At 36.4% G+C, this 15781-nt stretch overlaps 1 protein-coding gene across 7 annotated transcripts in view; it reads right to left on the reverse strand.

Annotated features, from left to right (window-relative positions):
- Positions 1-15781, reverse strand: part of RABGAP1L (RAB GTPase activating protein 1 like) — a 668256-nt gene that overhangs the window by 505086 nt on the left and 147389 nt on the right. For all 7 annotated transcript variants that reach the window (XM_070498037.1, XM_070498036.1, XM_070498038.1 and 4 more), the window contains one exon: positions 2829-2922. In XM_070498037.1, the coding sequence (XP_070354138.1) occupies positions 2829-2922 (94 nt within the window). The remainder of the gene's footprint in view (positions 1-2828; positions 2923-15781) is intronic.

The raw sequence follows: 15781 nt of genomic DNA on the forward strand, positions 1-15781 counted from the left end.
ACTGATGCTTTATGGTAAGTCCTGAAATCATGTGGTGTGAATCTCCCAACTTTGTTCTTTGTTTTCAAAATTGTTTTGGCTATTCTAGTTACTTTACCTTTCTATATAAATTCTACAATCAACTTGCCAGTTGCTACAAAAAAAATTCTGCTAGAATTTTGATTGAAACTGCTTTGATTCTATAGATTAGAATGGGGAGAACTGAAATCTTAACAATACTGAGTCTGTCATTCCATGAACATGGTATATTTCTCCATTTATTTAGGTCTTCTTTGATTTCTTTCATTACCGTTTTCCAGTTTTTTAACATACAGATCTAGCACATAGTTTGTTCAATTTCTACCTAAATATTTCATGGTTTTTTCCTGTTTCTTTTGTATGTTTTTAAATTTCTATTTCCAATTACTCATTGCTAGTATATAAAAATAAGATTGATTTTTGCATACTGACCTTGTATCCTACAACCTTGTAAAACTCACTCAGTTTCCAGGTTACATCCATGAGTAACAGTGGTGTGTGACTGAAAGGTGGTAGAAGGAAAGAAAGGACTGCATTCTCAGAAGTAGCTATATGACAAATCTTGAGAAATACTAATACCAGCCAGGCCCTCTAATCTCTGGGTCCCCTTTCTGTCTTTCCGCCTTCTAACACATTATAAACCAATTACCTGTACTAATACCCTTCTGTTTGAAAAGGCTAGAATGGCTTCTGTTTTCCAAACTGGACTCTGACTAACAATCCTCTTCCTCTGACCAGCATCCCTTCCATACTCCCCAACACCTAATCCTCCTGTGAAATTCTATTGTCTAATGACAAAGATTCTCTCCATGACCGAACTCTACTCAGGCTCCCCTGAACTCTCTTCTCAAATAGGCGCTGACTTTTAAGTGTCCATGTTCATCTCTCCATTGTCCAGCTTTAGCAAGAATCCTACTAAGTCAGTTTAGCCAGAATCCCACATCCTCAATATCTGATCACGCTCAGTTTGTAACCGGTTTCCTCATCTTCCACCATTCCCAGGTGATATCTGACCATCCTGATCTGCCTTCAGGAAGAATCCAGTTAAGTCACTTTAGCCAGGATCCCCCCTTATCTCTGATGTTTCCTCTTAGCAATTTTCCATCCATTGACCTCCACTCTGCTCCTCAGCTATAAATTTCCACTTATCCTTGCTATATTTGGAGTTCAGCCCAATCTCTCTTTCCTACTGCAAGATCCCATTTCAGTGGTCCCTATACCTATCAATATAGTCTCTCCCTTGAACACAGTCTTCCTTAACATCTTTAACAAGTGTCATGAATAATTTTGCTTTAACACTGAGAGCCATCTAAAATGAAAACTGTTCATCTTAAAATAAAGGGGGCAATAACACTATATGAAACCAGTAAAAACATATGAGATAAACTTAGATAGGTAGACAACACTTACATGAATAAATTAGCTTCTGGATATGGTGACGGGGAAAATTGTGAAAAATTTTTGATGGGGGCTACAAAAATTACTAAACATACTTTCTGTGCAATGCTGGAGCACCTGGGAATTATCTGATACCATAGGGGTATGTGCCTTTATTTGTCTTTGACTAGGCTAATTTATAACTCTCAACAGATAGAAGATAATGTCTAGAAAACTGATAACAATGAAAAAGTTTTTCCACGCATAGCTATGCAAATGATTCCTGTTCATGGCAATGCAAATAAATAATCAGGAAGCGAATATAAATCTCAAAATCGAATCCTCATTTTGACTGGTTCTAATATCCTACTGGTTCCCAATAATTAATGAACAAAATAAGTTCTCTGAGATGTGTTCATTTTATACTTGTATGTGTAAGAAAATAAAATTAAATTTTCTTTGTTTAATAAATGGGAGACAGCTGGCCCTCCCTTCCTCTTAGGGTGTCTCCTTAAAACATAATAGGCTCAACACTTGGGTCAGGAATTTAATAAACCTAGTCTTCAGATTTTATAATGAGAAGTCATGAGCCCTCCAACTCTTGGAACTCTACATACATATCTCCTAAATTAACTCAGCATGTGTACAGGAGATTATCATAAGGAGTATTCATTTGTCTAAGATAAAAAAAAGCTTTAATTGTTCTTTCTTCTACTTTACTATGTTCTTTCACACACATAAAATGTGTGAAATTCTGCCCAGATTTGGTAGCTCCTCCCGGACTACCTGTATGCATGTAATCTGATGTGCATATTCAATAATAAATTGTACTTTCTATAAATCTGTTCTGGTATGGCAGAGTCTTTTTCTTGGTAAGATTTTTAAGTTTTACCAACATATGATAGTCACAATTACCTTGGGAAAAAAACCTTACTTATAATACATATAAACAGAGTACTTATAATACAAAGAGTAACTTTTGTTTTGTAGTTCCAGATAAAATGCCCCAAAATGTAAAGTAATGGTCTTAGTCAGAAAGAATAAAACAGGCTGAGTTACACTTTATAATCAGTGGTGAAATGAGTAATTCTAAACTCTACAGCCCTTTTTAGTGGTGTCAGTAGAGAAAGGAAATGTAACCCTTTAACAATAGTTATTTACATGTACTGGCAATATAGCATAAAACTGACTACTCTGAACAATGTTATGTCTGCGTGACATAATAAGGCAAATACATCTTCCAAAAGTAAATTGAATACAAGCAAATTGGGTGGAAGGCCTAGCCAAACATAAAGAGTATGAATTATATTTTTAACTCATACATTTTTAAAGTACATCAAAATATTAATAGATATATAAACACATAGATTTTAACTAAAGCAAATTAACATAAACTATATAAATATAAAATTTTCAATAAGAAAAACTTTTACCATCTTCCAAGCAATTCTCCCCAAGAATACAGGATCTTCTCAGGACAATCCTTAGACACATCACCTGTTCCACTTGAGAGTTCGTTATCACTCTCTGTAGAAGAAACAGAACAACAAAAACAACAAACATTATATATTATATTAGACATTTATATATTACAAAACAAGAAACATGACTGTGTCTAATAAAACAATCAAACAATACTTCTTTCTATATTATCACACCTATGGCCAAATAACAGTAAAAAATTCATTACTAATAATTTATCTTGAGTGCCTATATAAATATTTTCAAAGCATACACTTTCTATGAAAATTCTTATCCACAGTTTACATAGTATAAAGTTGAAAATACCTATAAATAAATAGCTTCACCCAAAGAGAGTAAAATTTAAAAGCTAATGATGATACAATTAGAAATTCCTATATGGTGTTCTACTCACCAGATTAATATTCTCAAACATTAATATTTTATTAGTGAGGCCCAGAAAAATTAAAATCTACAGTTGGACATATATATCTATATATATATATATAATGATACAAACACATAAACAATGAGAAATCTAAGGAGAAAATCTTATGGTTTTAAAGATATATTCATAAGTACAAGATATATTTTTGATTAAAGGAAAGATGAAACTGTTTGGCAACTTTATAAAACATCCCAAAATGTAAAGTAACAGTTTTAGAAAGAATAAAATGGATTAAGTTACAGTTTACAAGCAGTGGTAAAAATGAGTAATTCTAAGCTCTATAAATCTTTTAAGTGGTAATAGAGGTGGTAAAGAAAGAAAATGTTATGGGCACAATTTATCTACATTGTAACAAGGCCTTTGACACAGTACTACATAAGAAAAGGCTGGAGAAGTCTTGTATGAATGATAAGATAAACTAGATCAAAATCTGCCTTGCTGATAATTCCAGCAAGCAAAAATAGGACTTAGCCAAGGAAGACAAGAATCCCAGGCTTTAATGAACACCTACCTTTTTAAATCTATAGTCCAGGCACTATTCTAAGTTTTACAGGCATGAACTCATTTTATCCTTTAAACAACCTAATGAGGTCGTCACTACTAGTTTGCCCACACTAAAGATGAGAAAATTGAGGTACAGAGAGGTTAAGTAACTTGCCCAAGGTTACTCTGCTAATAAGTAATGGAGAGATAGGATTCAATCTCACTGTGAATCCAGAGTCAAATACTACCTCTCCTTATAGTTTTTCCTACTGTGTTTTCATAAGAGGCTATGCTTGGCATTAGCAGATACCAGTCTGTACCAAGTGCCAACATGTAGTAAATGCTGGGAGCCAGAGATGAGAATGGAAAAGCTAGGCACATTTAAAGCAATATGCCCGGGGTCGGCCCGGTGGCACAGCAGTTAAGTGCGCAGTTCCGCTTCTCGGCGGCCCCAGGTTCACCAGTTTGGATCTCGGGTGCAGACATGGCACTGCTCGGCACGCCATGCTGTGGCGGGCATCCCATGTATAAAGTAGAGGAAGATGGGCATGGATATTAGCTCAGGGCCAGTCTTCCTCAGCAAAAAGAGGAGGATTGGCAGTAGTTAGCTCAAGGCTAATCTTCCCCCTCCAAAAAAATTAATTAACTAAATAAATAAAATAAATAAAGCAATATGCCCCAGAAACGCTAAACTGAGAGCAACAGATTAAATGGAGAGGCTTCAAGGGTGTAATTCCCCTTGATGCTCAGGAAGAACAAAAACGAAATTGATATCCCAGGGACCTCAAGAGTGTGAACCAGATCTATCTTCCTTATTGCAAAAACTACTGACCACGAGTGTTTTAAATACTTACTGGCCATCTTGCTAGACAAAAAGAAATGGGGCTTAAGGAAAGTTAATTCAAGTTCCTACTATATTAGATAAGACAGAGTTCCTAGGCAGGATGAAAGAAATAAATTAAGAAATAAGAATGAAAAAGACACAACACCAAAGTGAAGTAAAAAACACAGTGAGGAGCTGGCAAGTAGAACATGACAAAGAAGAAAAGAGAAGGAACAACAGAATCATGCAGATATGTAAAAGGGTCCCTTTGAAGGTTTTGAAAAAGAAACTGTATCCTAGTCTACATAAGAAAAAAAAAAAGGACAAACGAGAGAAGGCCGAGAATTCCTATCCTCCTCCCCTAACTCCTACTTTTCCATCAAAATTCAAGTTAGGGGTCACCCTCTTCTGGCTGGGCTAAATGCTCCCTCTCTGGGCATATTCTATCATAGTACCTATCACCCCATATTACAATTGTTTATTTTCTTCTATATCTTCTCCCATCAGACTTTCTGTTTCTTAGCAGTGGAGACTAACTTTTGTTCCTATATTCCCAGTGCCTAGATTAGTACTTGGCTGTAAGAGTGTTAAAAGTATCCTGAATGAATAATTGGAGGGGAGGGGAGCAAGGAAAATCTATTACAAATGGAAAAAATGTATGCCTTGAAAATTAGTAACCTTTAGTATATGGGTCTATGTGCAGACATGGGTAAATGGGAACCAGGTTCATTCAGTCATTCATAATGGATCCTGGAGCCAAACTGCCTGGATTTGAAACCTAGTTCCACAATTACTAGCTGTTATCCTGGTCAAATTACTTAAACTGTCCGTGCTTCAGCTCCCTATTTCCGAAATGGGAATAATAATAGTATCTATCTTATAGAGTAGCTGTAGGAATTCAGCAAGTTACTATACACAAAACACATATTACAGTGCCTGTCAAAAGGCAAGAGCTATATAACTGCTAGCTCATAAAAGCTGTTTTCATTCAACAAATACGAATGCCTATGAAGTAGAGTTCTGGGGTAGAAGCCAGAGAGCAAGGTTTGAGGAATGAATGAGTGGGAAGTAGAGATGGAAAACAGAGATTCTTCTTTATCCCTAATCATGAAATATAGGGAGGTAAGAAAATAATATACCTGAAGGGAACTGCATGGTCATTTCAAACGTTATACTTCCTTTTCCTTTATCAACCCCATTCCCCCAAAATTGGCCAGTTCCTCCTTTTTGGCTCCTATATAGACTCCTACAATAAAATCTACAAGATTTCCATGAAAACATGCCTGTTTTCATTATTTACTCACATATTTAAGATCTATAACATTCATGTTTTACAAGTCTTTTTCCCTCTCTTGGAATCCAAGCTTTGCAGGGACTGGGATCATGTCTTATTTGTCTTTACATAGTAGCCTTTGGCATATAATAACATTCATCTGTGGAATTAATGAAAGGATTTCTTTGTTACTGCCTTATTTTTAAAATATGTTCATTCACTTAAGGTAATTGGGAAGAAAAATGCTAGAGAGAGAAAGACAAGAAATCAGGGAATTCTCTATAAAGACATGCAATTGCCCAGGTTTGCGGGCGGTGACTGACCAGGAGGACATTTCATATTTTGACTGGATATGGAGAAGTTCAAAGATATTAAGAGAGTTGAGGGAATTCATAGGTAACAGTTTCAACTTCCTCTAAAAGTTTAACTTTAGAAGAGGCCTCTGAGGGCCTGCTTCACTCAGGGAGCAGGATTTGGTGGAGACTCCTCGAATCAGCCTAACTTCAATTCCTCTTCATGAACATGCTCCTCATTGATTTCAATTTCCCTGCAGTTCTTGCTCTCCTTCAGAAAGCAGGATCAAACAGAGTATTCCAGATGTCACTGGACTCGTACTGTAAGACTACTACTTTCTTTAATCTAAACATCAGTGAAATGGAAATAACAGGATCAATCATGCAGTGTTGTAAAATTTAAATGAAAACGCATATGAGGTACTAAACACAGTACCTGGGACACAGTAGTACTCAAGTGTTAGCTATCATTTTATTCTTAGTGTTATTAATGAGTCCTCAGTTTCTGGCCCAGCACATCAAAGTAACTAAAAAAGCATTCCAGGTTTCTTTTTTCTTATTACCCACTGATTTCTAACATGTAGAGAGCAGAAACCAATTGTGCAACACCAAAAGATGATATAATAGATGTAACTTTTCAAATCAAACAAAATAAATATGTATGATACTTCAATAAAAATAATTTAAGAGCTCTCTCCCTTAACTTTGGCCACTCCCTGCTTTGAAAAAAACAAATTGTGTTTCTATTAGCAATGTTTTTCATCCTAATCATAAAAGGAAAATTTCAGAACTAGTATCAACAGCCATCATAAAAGGAAGAAAAAAATAAAACACATACATATTGCATTTTTAAAATAAAGTTAAAAATAATTTATAAAATTATGGGCAAATAAGCACAAAATCTCATTTCTTCTTTTCTTTTCAACTGAAGGATTACTCACAAAATAAAAAGCTGAAAAGCACAGGTAAAAGATGACTACTGAGAGTTTTCAGAGATGTTCTCCTTTATTGTTTTCTAGTAAGTAAGTAATGTTTGCTGAAAACAATACAGGCAACCAGAGGTTGCGATAAACTGTTTTCTAAACACATTGAGGAGGGAAAAAAACCAAAACCTTACTAATCATGCAAAACCTTTAGGAACGCAGGTCTGTGTAATGATAGCTGTCAACTTAGAATAGTATAAAAGTGATTTATTTTAATTACTTAGTAGTAAATCATATCATTTTATATAGCCAAAAGCTATAACCACATTTGTATCGCCTTGAATATAATATAATCTCTCACTTCTCACACGACAGTCAGAATATACTTGTTCTATATGGAAGCTGATATACAAACATAAATCATTACAGTAAAACAAAATATCACCCTTAATATCTGAAATGTTATAACATTTCCCACCATCAAAAGCAAGGTGATTTATTACAAAGAGAAGATTCAAGGTAGAGGACACAAAGTGCATGATTTCTTTCCAACTAAATCATCATCACTGTCATTGTGAATCTAATTACGGGTTTCTATTTAATAATCCCTGTAGTTGATAAGTATAAGTAATTAATTAAAATCATTAATCGCTGAAACCTGTCAACCGTACTCAAGAGAGTACTATGGCAGCCAATACATCTTACCTGAAGGACAATTAACAACATTAAGCAAACTGCTTTCTTAATCACGAGGCTAGCATATTCTTTTGCGTGTGGGTATATGAGTGTTTCACTTTACATTTTTCTGGGATATTAAGGACTCTGAATTTATTTGGACATTTATTTACATTTTGTATTTCATTTTTTTGGAAATAAATTTTAATTTTCTGCCCATTTCTTTTTTTTTAATCTGCTTTACTGAAGTATGATTGACATACAAAAATCTGTAGAAACATAATGTATACAACTTGATGTGTTTGGAGAGGCTAGCATAGTCTCAAAATAAAAAACCTTTGAGGGGCCAGCCCAGTGGTGTAATGGTTATTGGTGCACTCTGCTTTGGTGGCCCAGGATTCACAGGTTCAGATCACAGGGGTGGATCTACACACCGCTCATCAAGCCACACTGTGGCGGTGTCCCACATACAAAATAGAGGAAGACGGGCACAGATGTTAGCTCAGCAACAATCTTCCTCAGCAAAAAGAGGAGGATTAGCAACAGATGTTAACTCAGGGCGAATCTTCCTCACAAAAAAAAAAAAAAAAGAGCATTGTCTACTTGAACGTATTACTTGTGACTTTTTTCCCAAAATAAACTGAGGGGTGGTGAAAAGGAAAGAACTGCCTGGCAGATTATAAGAAAGAACATACATAAATAGTTATACTGAAGTATTATTTTAAAACATATCATTCAAAGGATGGCTTTTTAAAAGGCAGCCAATCAATCAGAGGAAAAAAATTAAGCAAGGGTTGGAAATAATCAGAAGCAAAGAGGAGAGGAAAAAGAACTCATCAGGATAGCTCAGATTCAACTAACAGGTGGAAAGGGAGCTCACTAATATGTGGCATGTGGTGCACACACACTGAGCAGTCCTACAACTGGGCAGATCACCCCCTTTAACCAAGAGTGTAACTTGGAAAGGGAAAAAGTCACAAATAAATAAGAAAGGAAGGGGAAATGCCCACAAAACTAGCCAAAGGCAGTCAAGGAACTAACAGTGAGATCAGGTTCATACCTGTGTTTGAATTTTTTTATATTCCCCTCCTAAGAGTTGACACTTTTGAATATGAACCAAATTGAGTTACTGAGAAAATTAGATAACTAGACATGGTACAGAGTAACTATCTATCCATCTATCTGTATGTTATAGGTAGGTATAATGTGTATTTGTGCACATAAATGAATATGTACACACATATATGTATGTGTGTGTATATGTGCATGTATGTAGAGAGGGAGGGATGGAACAAGGGAGAAAGAGAGTTAAGATAAACGTTTCCAAAATGGGAAAGGGGAGATGGGAGGAGAATGTAAAATCTAGAGGAAATGAGTACTATTTAAGGGAAAGCATATTCACTGATGACGAGATTGCCAAGCATAAAACAATGGGGGAAAAGGGCAGAAATTGCCAAAATAGACTTACGTTAGTCTTTAATATAGACTGGCTTTTATACAAAAGGACTTTAAAATTCAAAAGTGGCAGTAAAAGATAATTGTGAAAGCAACAGAAAATAATGGATTTCTGAGAAAAATGCAAGATTTGGAGTGTAAGTGCCATTCTGATGGGCCTGCTAAGCATTCTCTTGCATGGCCCTGTTCTAATACCTCTCTCTCGAACGGCCTGAATACTTGCCTGACTTCCTTTCTAGACTACTTACTTGCTGAAGAGACTGTGTTCTAGTGTATTCCTCATCTTACCAAAGTACTTGGCAACTGGTAAACACTCAATAAATGTTTGAAGAATAAAATAAGAAACACTATTTTCAGCTATATTAACAAATATATAAACAATATTTTCACCTATATCAACCACCTACATGACATTTCCATTTGGATATCTAATAAGATTTCAAAACAAAACCCTTAATTTTATTCCCATACCTATATTTGCCTGATCCTCCCCCATCTTCATAAATGAAAGCACTACCTATCCAGCCGTTCAAACTGAAAATCTACAAGTTACTCTTGAAACCTTTTATCCTCATCACCTGCATTTAATCATCCAATCTTGTTAACTCTACCTCCAAAACGTATCTCAACTCTATCTACTTTTCTCCCTCTCCAAATTACAACCCTAGTCCAAGCTTCCAACATTCTGGCAGAGATTACTCTAAGAGTCTCCCAAATGGTCTCCCTGCTCTACTGAACTCCATTCTCCATGTAAACAGCTGCTGTGGTGTTTTGAAACCATCAACCAAATCTTTGTCTCTTTCCAGCTTAAAACCCTTCAAAGACTTCAAAAACGAAAAACTCCTCACTGTGGCTGACAGGAATGTACATGATGCTCCCTGGCTGCCTGTCCACATCTGTCTTGCACCACTCTCTTGCTTGTCCCCTACGCTTCAGTCATCTGTCCTCCTTTCTCTTCTTCAAACACACCAAGCACACTTTCACCTTTGAGTCTCTGCACTAACTGGTCCCTCTCCTGAAATGTCTTTTCCTCATCTTTTAATGGCTGGCCTTCTCTTGTCACTCACATCTCAGTTTAAATGTCACCTCCTCAGAGAAATTTTTTGCTGAACACCCACTCTAAAGTAGCCACCCAGACCATCAACCAAGTTTAATTATCTGAATGGCATTACTAGTTCTTGATATTTTTCTGTTTATTTATTCTGTCATCTCTCCCTCAATTAGAAGTAGAGAAAATTTACCTCGTTATGGCAGAGGTCTTCGACATCACCCCTGGGTTCAATGATTCACTAGGAAGACTCACAGGACTCAGCATATAGTTGTACTTACACTTATGATTTATTAGAATGAATGGATGCAAAGCAAAATCAGCATAGGGAAAAGGCACATGGGACGAAGTTCAGAGGAAACCAGGCATAAACGTCCAACAGTCCTCTCCCACTGGAGTCACAGAGGACACAATTCCTCTGGTAACAAGTTGTGACAACACGTGTGAAAGGCTGTCCACAAGGGAAGCTCATAGAGACTCAGTACCTGAGGTTTTTACTGGAAGCTGGTCACATAAGCATCCTCCCCCTAACACAAACCAAAATTCCAGACTCCAGGAGAAAAGCAGGTGTTCAGCATAAATCACATTGTTAGTACCAACGGTTTAGGCATAGTGAGCCACTCTTATCAGTAGGGAATGGTGGGGACCCTTCCCAATACCAACCAAAAGCCAACCTTGCAAGAAAGTTTTTCTAAAAACAGCAGTCTGAAGCCTACTATGTTAACTTTTTTTGCACATTTATTGACCCCTGTATCACCTATTCTAACGTCCACTAATGGATTTTAAAAACAAAAATATGTTGTTATTCTCTAAACTTAACATTTCAAAGAGATTTCCATTCATTAAACAAATATTTACTTAACACTTGCCACATAGTAGGCAATGGGAACTCAAAAAAAATCAAATACCATCTGCCCCTTAGGAACTCACACTCTACAAGGTGAGAGAAATGAATTTAAAAGACCATACCTATACTAAAATATTTGAAGAATTAGTATAGTGATGTGTTCAAAGTACCATTAGAGGGGCCAGCCCTATGGTCGAGAGGTTAAGTTCCTCTGCTCCACTTTGGCAACCCAGGGTTTCAACAGTTCAGATCGTGGGTGCGGACATAGCACCGCTCATCAGGCCATGTTGAGGAGGTGTCCCACATGCCACAACTAGAAGACCCTACAACTAAAATATACAACTATATACTGTGGGGATTTGCAGAGAAAAAGTAGGAGGGAAAAAAAAAGTACCATTAGAGCAAGATGGTAGAAAGACTAACAACTGTCTTAGTAAGGGCAAGACATTCAGAAAAAATTGAGAGAAGGGCCTACTTTAGCTAGAAGTGGTCAAGGAAGACTATCTGAAGGGATAACACCTGAGCCTTGAGCTGAGCTCTAAATGATGAGAAAAAGGGAGCTAGCAGAAGTTCTAATGAAAGTACCTTCTAAACAAGGAACAACATATGCAACAGAACTGAGAAAGACCCATTTGAGGGAAAGCTCTAAGTACCCAGCACATAGTAGACATTCAATAAATGGTAGCTAGTATTATAATATCATGTCCCACTTCATGAATTAAGAAACTGACCATTTAAGAGCTTAGATATGTGAAGCCCATACCACTAGTACATTTTTATCTTATTTATACCTACCCTACCCATTTATTAAAAAAATAGTTTGAGGCTGAAGGTTAAAAATAGGTATAAGTAGGGGCTTCCCGGTGGCACAGTGGTTAAGTGCGCATGTTCCACTTCGGCGGCCCAGGGTTCGCCAGTTCAGATCCCAGGTGTGGACATGGTACTGCTTGGCTACCCATGCTATGGTAGGCATCCCACATATAAAGTAGAGGAAGATGGGCATGGATGCGAGCTCAGAGCTAGTATTCCTTAGCAAAAAGAGGAGGATTGGCAGCAGATGTTAGCTCAGGGCTAATCTTCCTCAAAAGAAAAAAATAACAGGTATAAGTAAAATGAAGCAAAAATCAATTATTCATTCAAGTATTTACTAAGCACTCACTACATGGCCAAGCTTAAAAAGGTGAAACAAACATGCTTTCCAACTTCGAAGAATTTATGCTCTAGTAGGAAAAAAAAAAAAATGGATATAGATACATGACAACAGAGCAGAATATATGCTATAATAGAAGTAGGAATAGAAAAGTCAATGTTGAAGCGGGATAGAAAAGATGTCTCAGATCAGAACACTTAAGCTAAAACGATATACAACAGGTAAATGAAAGACTAAGCTTTAACCTTCTCCAAAAACAAGGCAAAGACAGAAAAAAAAATGAAGGGTTACATACCAACTCTCACTAATGAAAGGTTAAAACATAATTTCACTAAGAGAGATACCTTTTCCTAAACTGTGTGAGAAATTTATCTCCTAAATCTTTATGCAAAATACCCTGAATAACATAATAAATCATGTCCAAGAAGACACTTTTCCCATACCTGTAGAAATCTTTTATACCAACCCTTGATTAAAACAAAAAATACATAATTAGCATGACATAAAAGGCCCTCCATTACCCAGCCTCTGTATTCTTTCTAATCTCATTTCCTGTGATGTCCCACCCTTACAAGCGAACTATGTATATTTTACTGCACATATAATGCCATTTTCCATCACCCAGAGTTCCTATCTGCCTGGAAGGCCTCCCTTACCATGGCATCCAAATATTTCTAGCTAAATGATATGCACCAATCAAGACTGAGCTCAGAGGCATAATTTCCAAGAAGTCTTCCCTGAATTTTCAGACCAAACTAAATTCCTTTTAATCAGCTCACATTATACCCTGTTCATATCTTATTACTGCATTTACTCTATTTTACTAAAATTAGCTATTTATGGATTTTTTTTCTTCAACTGGACTATAAACTCTTCAATGGTAAGAGTCATGTCTTATTTATTTTTGTGCTCATAGCACTTAGCAGAGTAGTGGGTGCCCAACAAAAGTTTATTAAATTTTTAAATTTTGATAAAACCTACTGAATAACAAACTTGAGTTACAGCTGGCTTTCTAATGCTCTGAACTGATCCAGGAATTACACTGTAAAAATCTAGAAGAAAAAATCATTAATGTTTTCTTTAGAGGGTACATCCTGAATACCAATTGTCTATATTTTTCACAGTCTGTAGTGCAGACTCTTCAAAACTGAGATTATTAGCAAGTGCCAAATGTACCTGTGATCTGCACTGAGAATAAGAGAAGATCCATTTGCTCTGCACACTACTTTGGTGAATGGGTGGCAAAATGAAACTGTACTGCAGAAGTCAAAGAGCCTTCCATTTGGATTGAGGGCCACTGAATCTCAGCATACGTGATCTTCTATAATCACTGGTTCTGAACTCTTTCTACCTCTATATCATTCACACATTCTCATGAATGATATTTTTCAACGCAGTGAATTCTCAACTGAGGACACTTACCTCTGAAGTAACAAGGAACTCCCACAGATTAAGAGTTACTGTTCTACAAATATTATTTCAATTTGAAAACATCACATAATCTTTTTATAAGTATACTTATAACTTATGTTAATCTTTTTATAAGTATACTTATAACTTATAACACATTTCTTTCCTTTAAAAAAAACACCAAACACAATAAAGGCAAGCATAGAAAATGTGACATGTGAAGGTCAGACACTTCATTAAATTCAAACTACAATCCATACTTCTATTCCTTTGCCCTAAAATCTCATTGCTGGTCATAGTGAAAAGAATGGGGATCCGTTGCATCATTCTATGATTAAAGTGAATTATTCTACTTATGCAAAATATCACCCGCTTTTCAAGAAAAGTAGTGAGAATGAAACTCAGGTTTCCTTAAATTAGAGAGTTTTGGGGCCAGGCCCATGGCCAAGTGGTTAAGTTCATGCGCTCCACTTCAGTGGCCCAGGGTTTCGCCAGTTTGGATCCTTGGCGAGGCCATGGAACTGCTCATCAGGCCATGCTGAGGTGGCGTCCCACATGCCACAATTGAAAGGACCCACAACTAAAAAAAAATATACAACTATGTACCGGGGGGCTTTGGGGAGAAAAAGGAAAAATAAAATCTTTGAAAAAAAAATCAGAGAGTTTTAATCCCTTAACTGGATAACATGACCATTATAAATATTCAACAGAAATCTTACTTTGGGAATGATCTTAGGTGCATTGCCTTCAAGAGGCATCCAAATTCTAACTATTGGAATTCAACTTGTGTTTCTCTGAGTGACCATATCTTGCATTTATTTTATGCATGTCTCTTTCCATTTCTAGACTGTAAGCTCCTTGAAGATAGGAACTAATCTTAAGCGTTTAATACAGTGCCTTGCATAAAACAGGCTCTAAACATAATTGAATGTAGGAAGGATAAAGAACGGAATCTGGAAAGGAAGGGTAAGTGGGACAGAGCAAAGCTTGGGAATGGTGGAAGTAAGTAAGAAAAAATCAGCACTAGAGAGTCATAAACGTTATGGGGAGGGAGGCAATTAGAAAGACTATTAAGCAGGTTATGCCTGGGCAATTCTGAAGGGACATGAAAAATCAAATACCTTTATTTCTCTGAAGTAAAATTTGTTTGTGGTTTTTATGCAAAGAGAAAGGACAAATTAAAGCTCTAATTATTCAAAGTCAAACTTCTGTTATTTTTAAAATACCACTCAAAATATTTTAATGTGCTGAAATGGGTTCCTCTTAGAATTTTTATTGAATAATTTGCTTGTCTGTTTACAGCAGAATGAAAACACTAACAGTACTCTATCGTGTAGCCCTTCTGCTGACATATGTTTTACAAATATTTACTCTAGCTCCAACATTAAAACCAGTGTGATATTTTTAGCACTAAGTTTTCAGAAAGCTCAGCTTTCTTCCTGTAGTTAGAAGAGGTCTGAGTCACTCAACTCCCAATGCTATATTCAAATCATTAGAACATCACATCCCCCTGGTGTGATAACAGGCATAATTTCTCCAACTGAAAAATTAAGCTCTTTCCTTCTAGATACTAACTGCTGCTAAAGAGAATGGGATATGAATTACTTCCATAATCTTTCTGTAAATAGTTAAGTTCTCAGTCTTGCTTCAGCTAAATGAGCTAACTGTTTACAGAATGCAATTAGAAAGTAATCAGGAGCCTAGATTCTGGTCCTGACACTGTCACTTAATCTCAGAGTCTCGGTTTCCAGAACTATACATGAGACAGTTCCGTATTAATTAAATTCAAATAACATTTATTGAGTACATTCTGTGTGCAAATATATAATGCCTAAGTTGTTGCCAGGCTCCAAATTTTAAATATTTTAATGACTTGAGGTTATCAAAATTTTCCTGATAATAACAGATTGTACAAAGAAAAATCAACAACTAGCACTCCTCCTCAGAGATTTTCCTCAGACACATGCCTCCCCAGGCCCTGCCCACAGACATGCACTTGGAAGTCACAGGTGCTATCACCAATTTCTGGCTTCACCCAAAACCCCAGCATGAGGCTGATAAACAATGGGAATCTGCCATATCAGCTCCCACCTGAAA

Source organism: Equus asinus, chromosome 25 (assembly GCF_041296235.1).
Source record: "Equus asinus isolate D_3611 breed Donkey chromosome 25, EquAss-T2T_v2, whole genome shotgun sequence".
In the NCBI taxonomy this organism is placed as follows: Eukaryota; Metazoa; Chordata; class Mammalia; order Perissodactyla; family Equidae; genus Equus; species Equus asinus.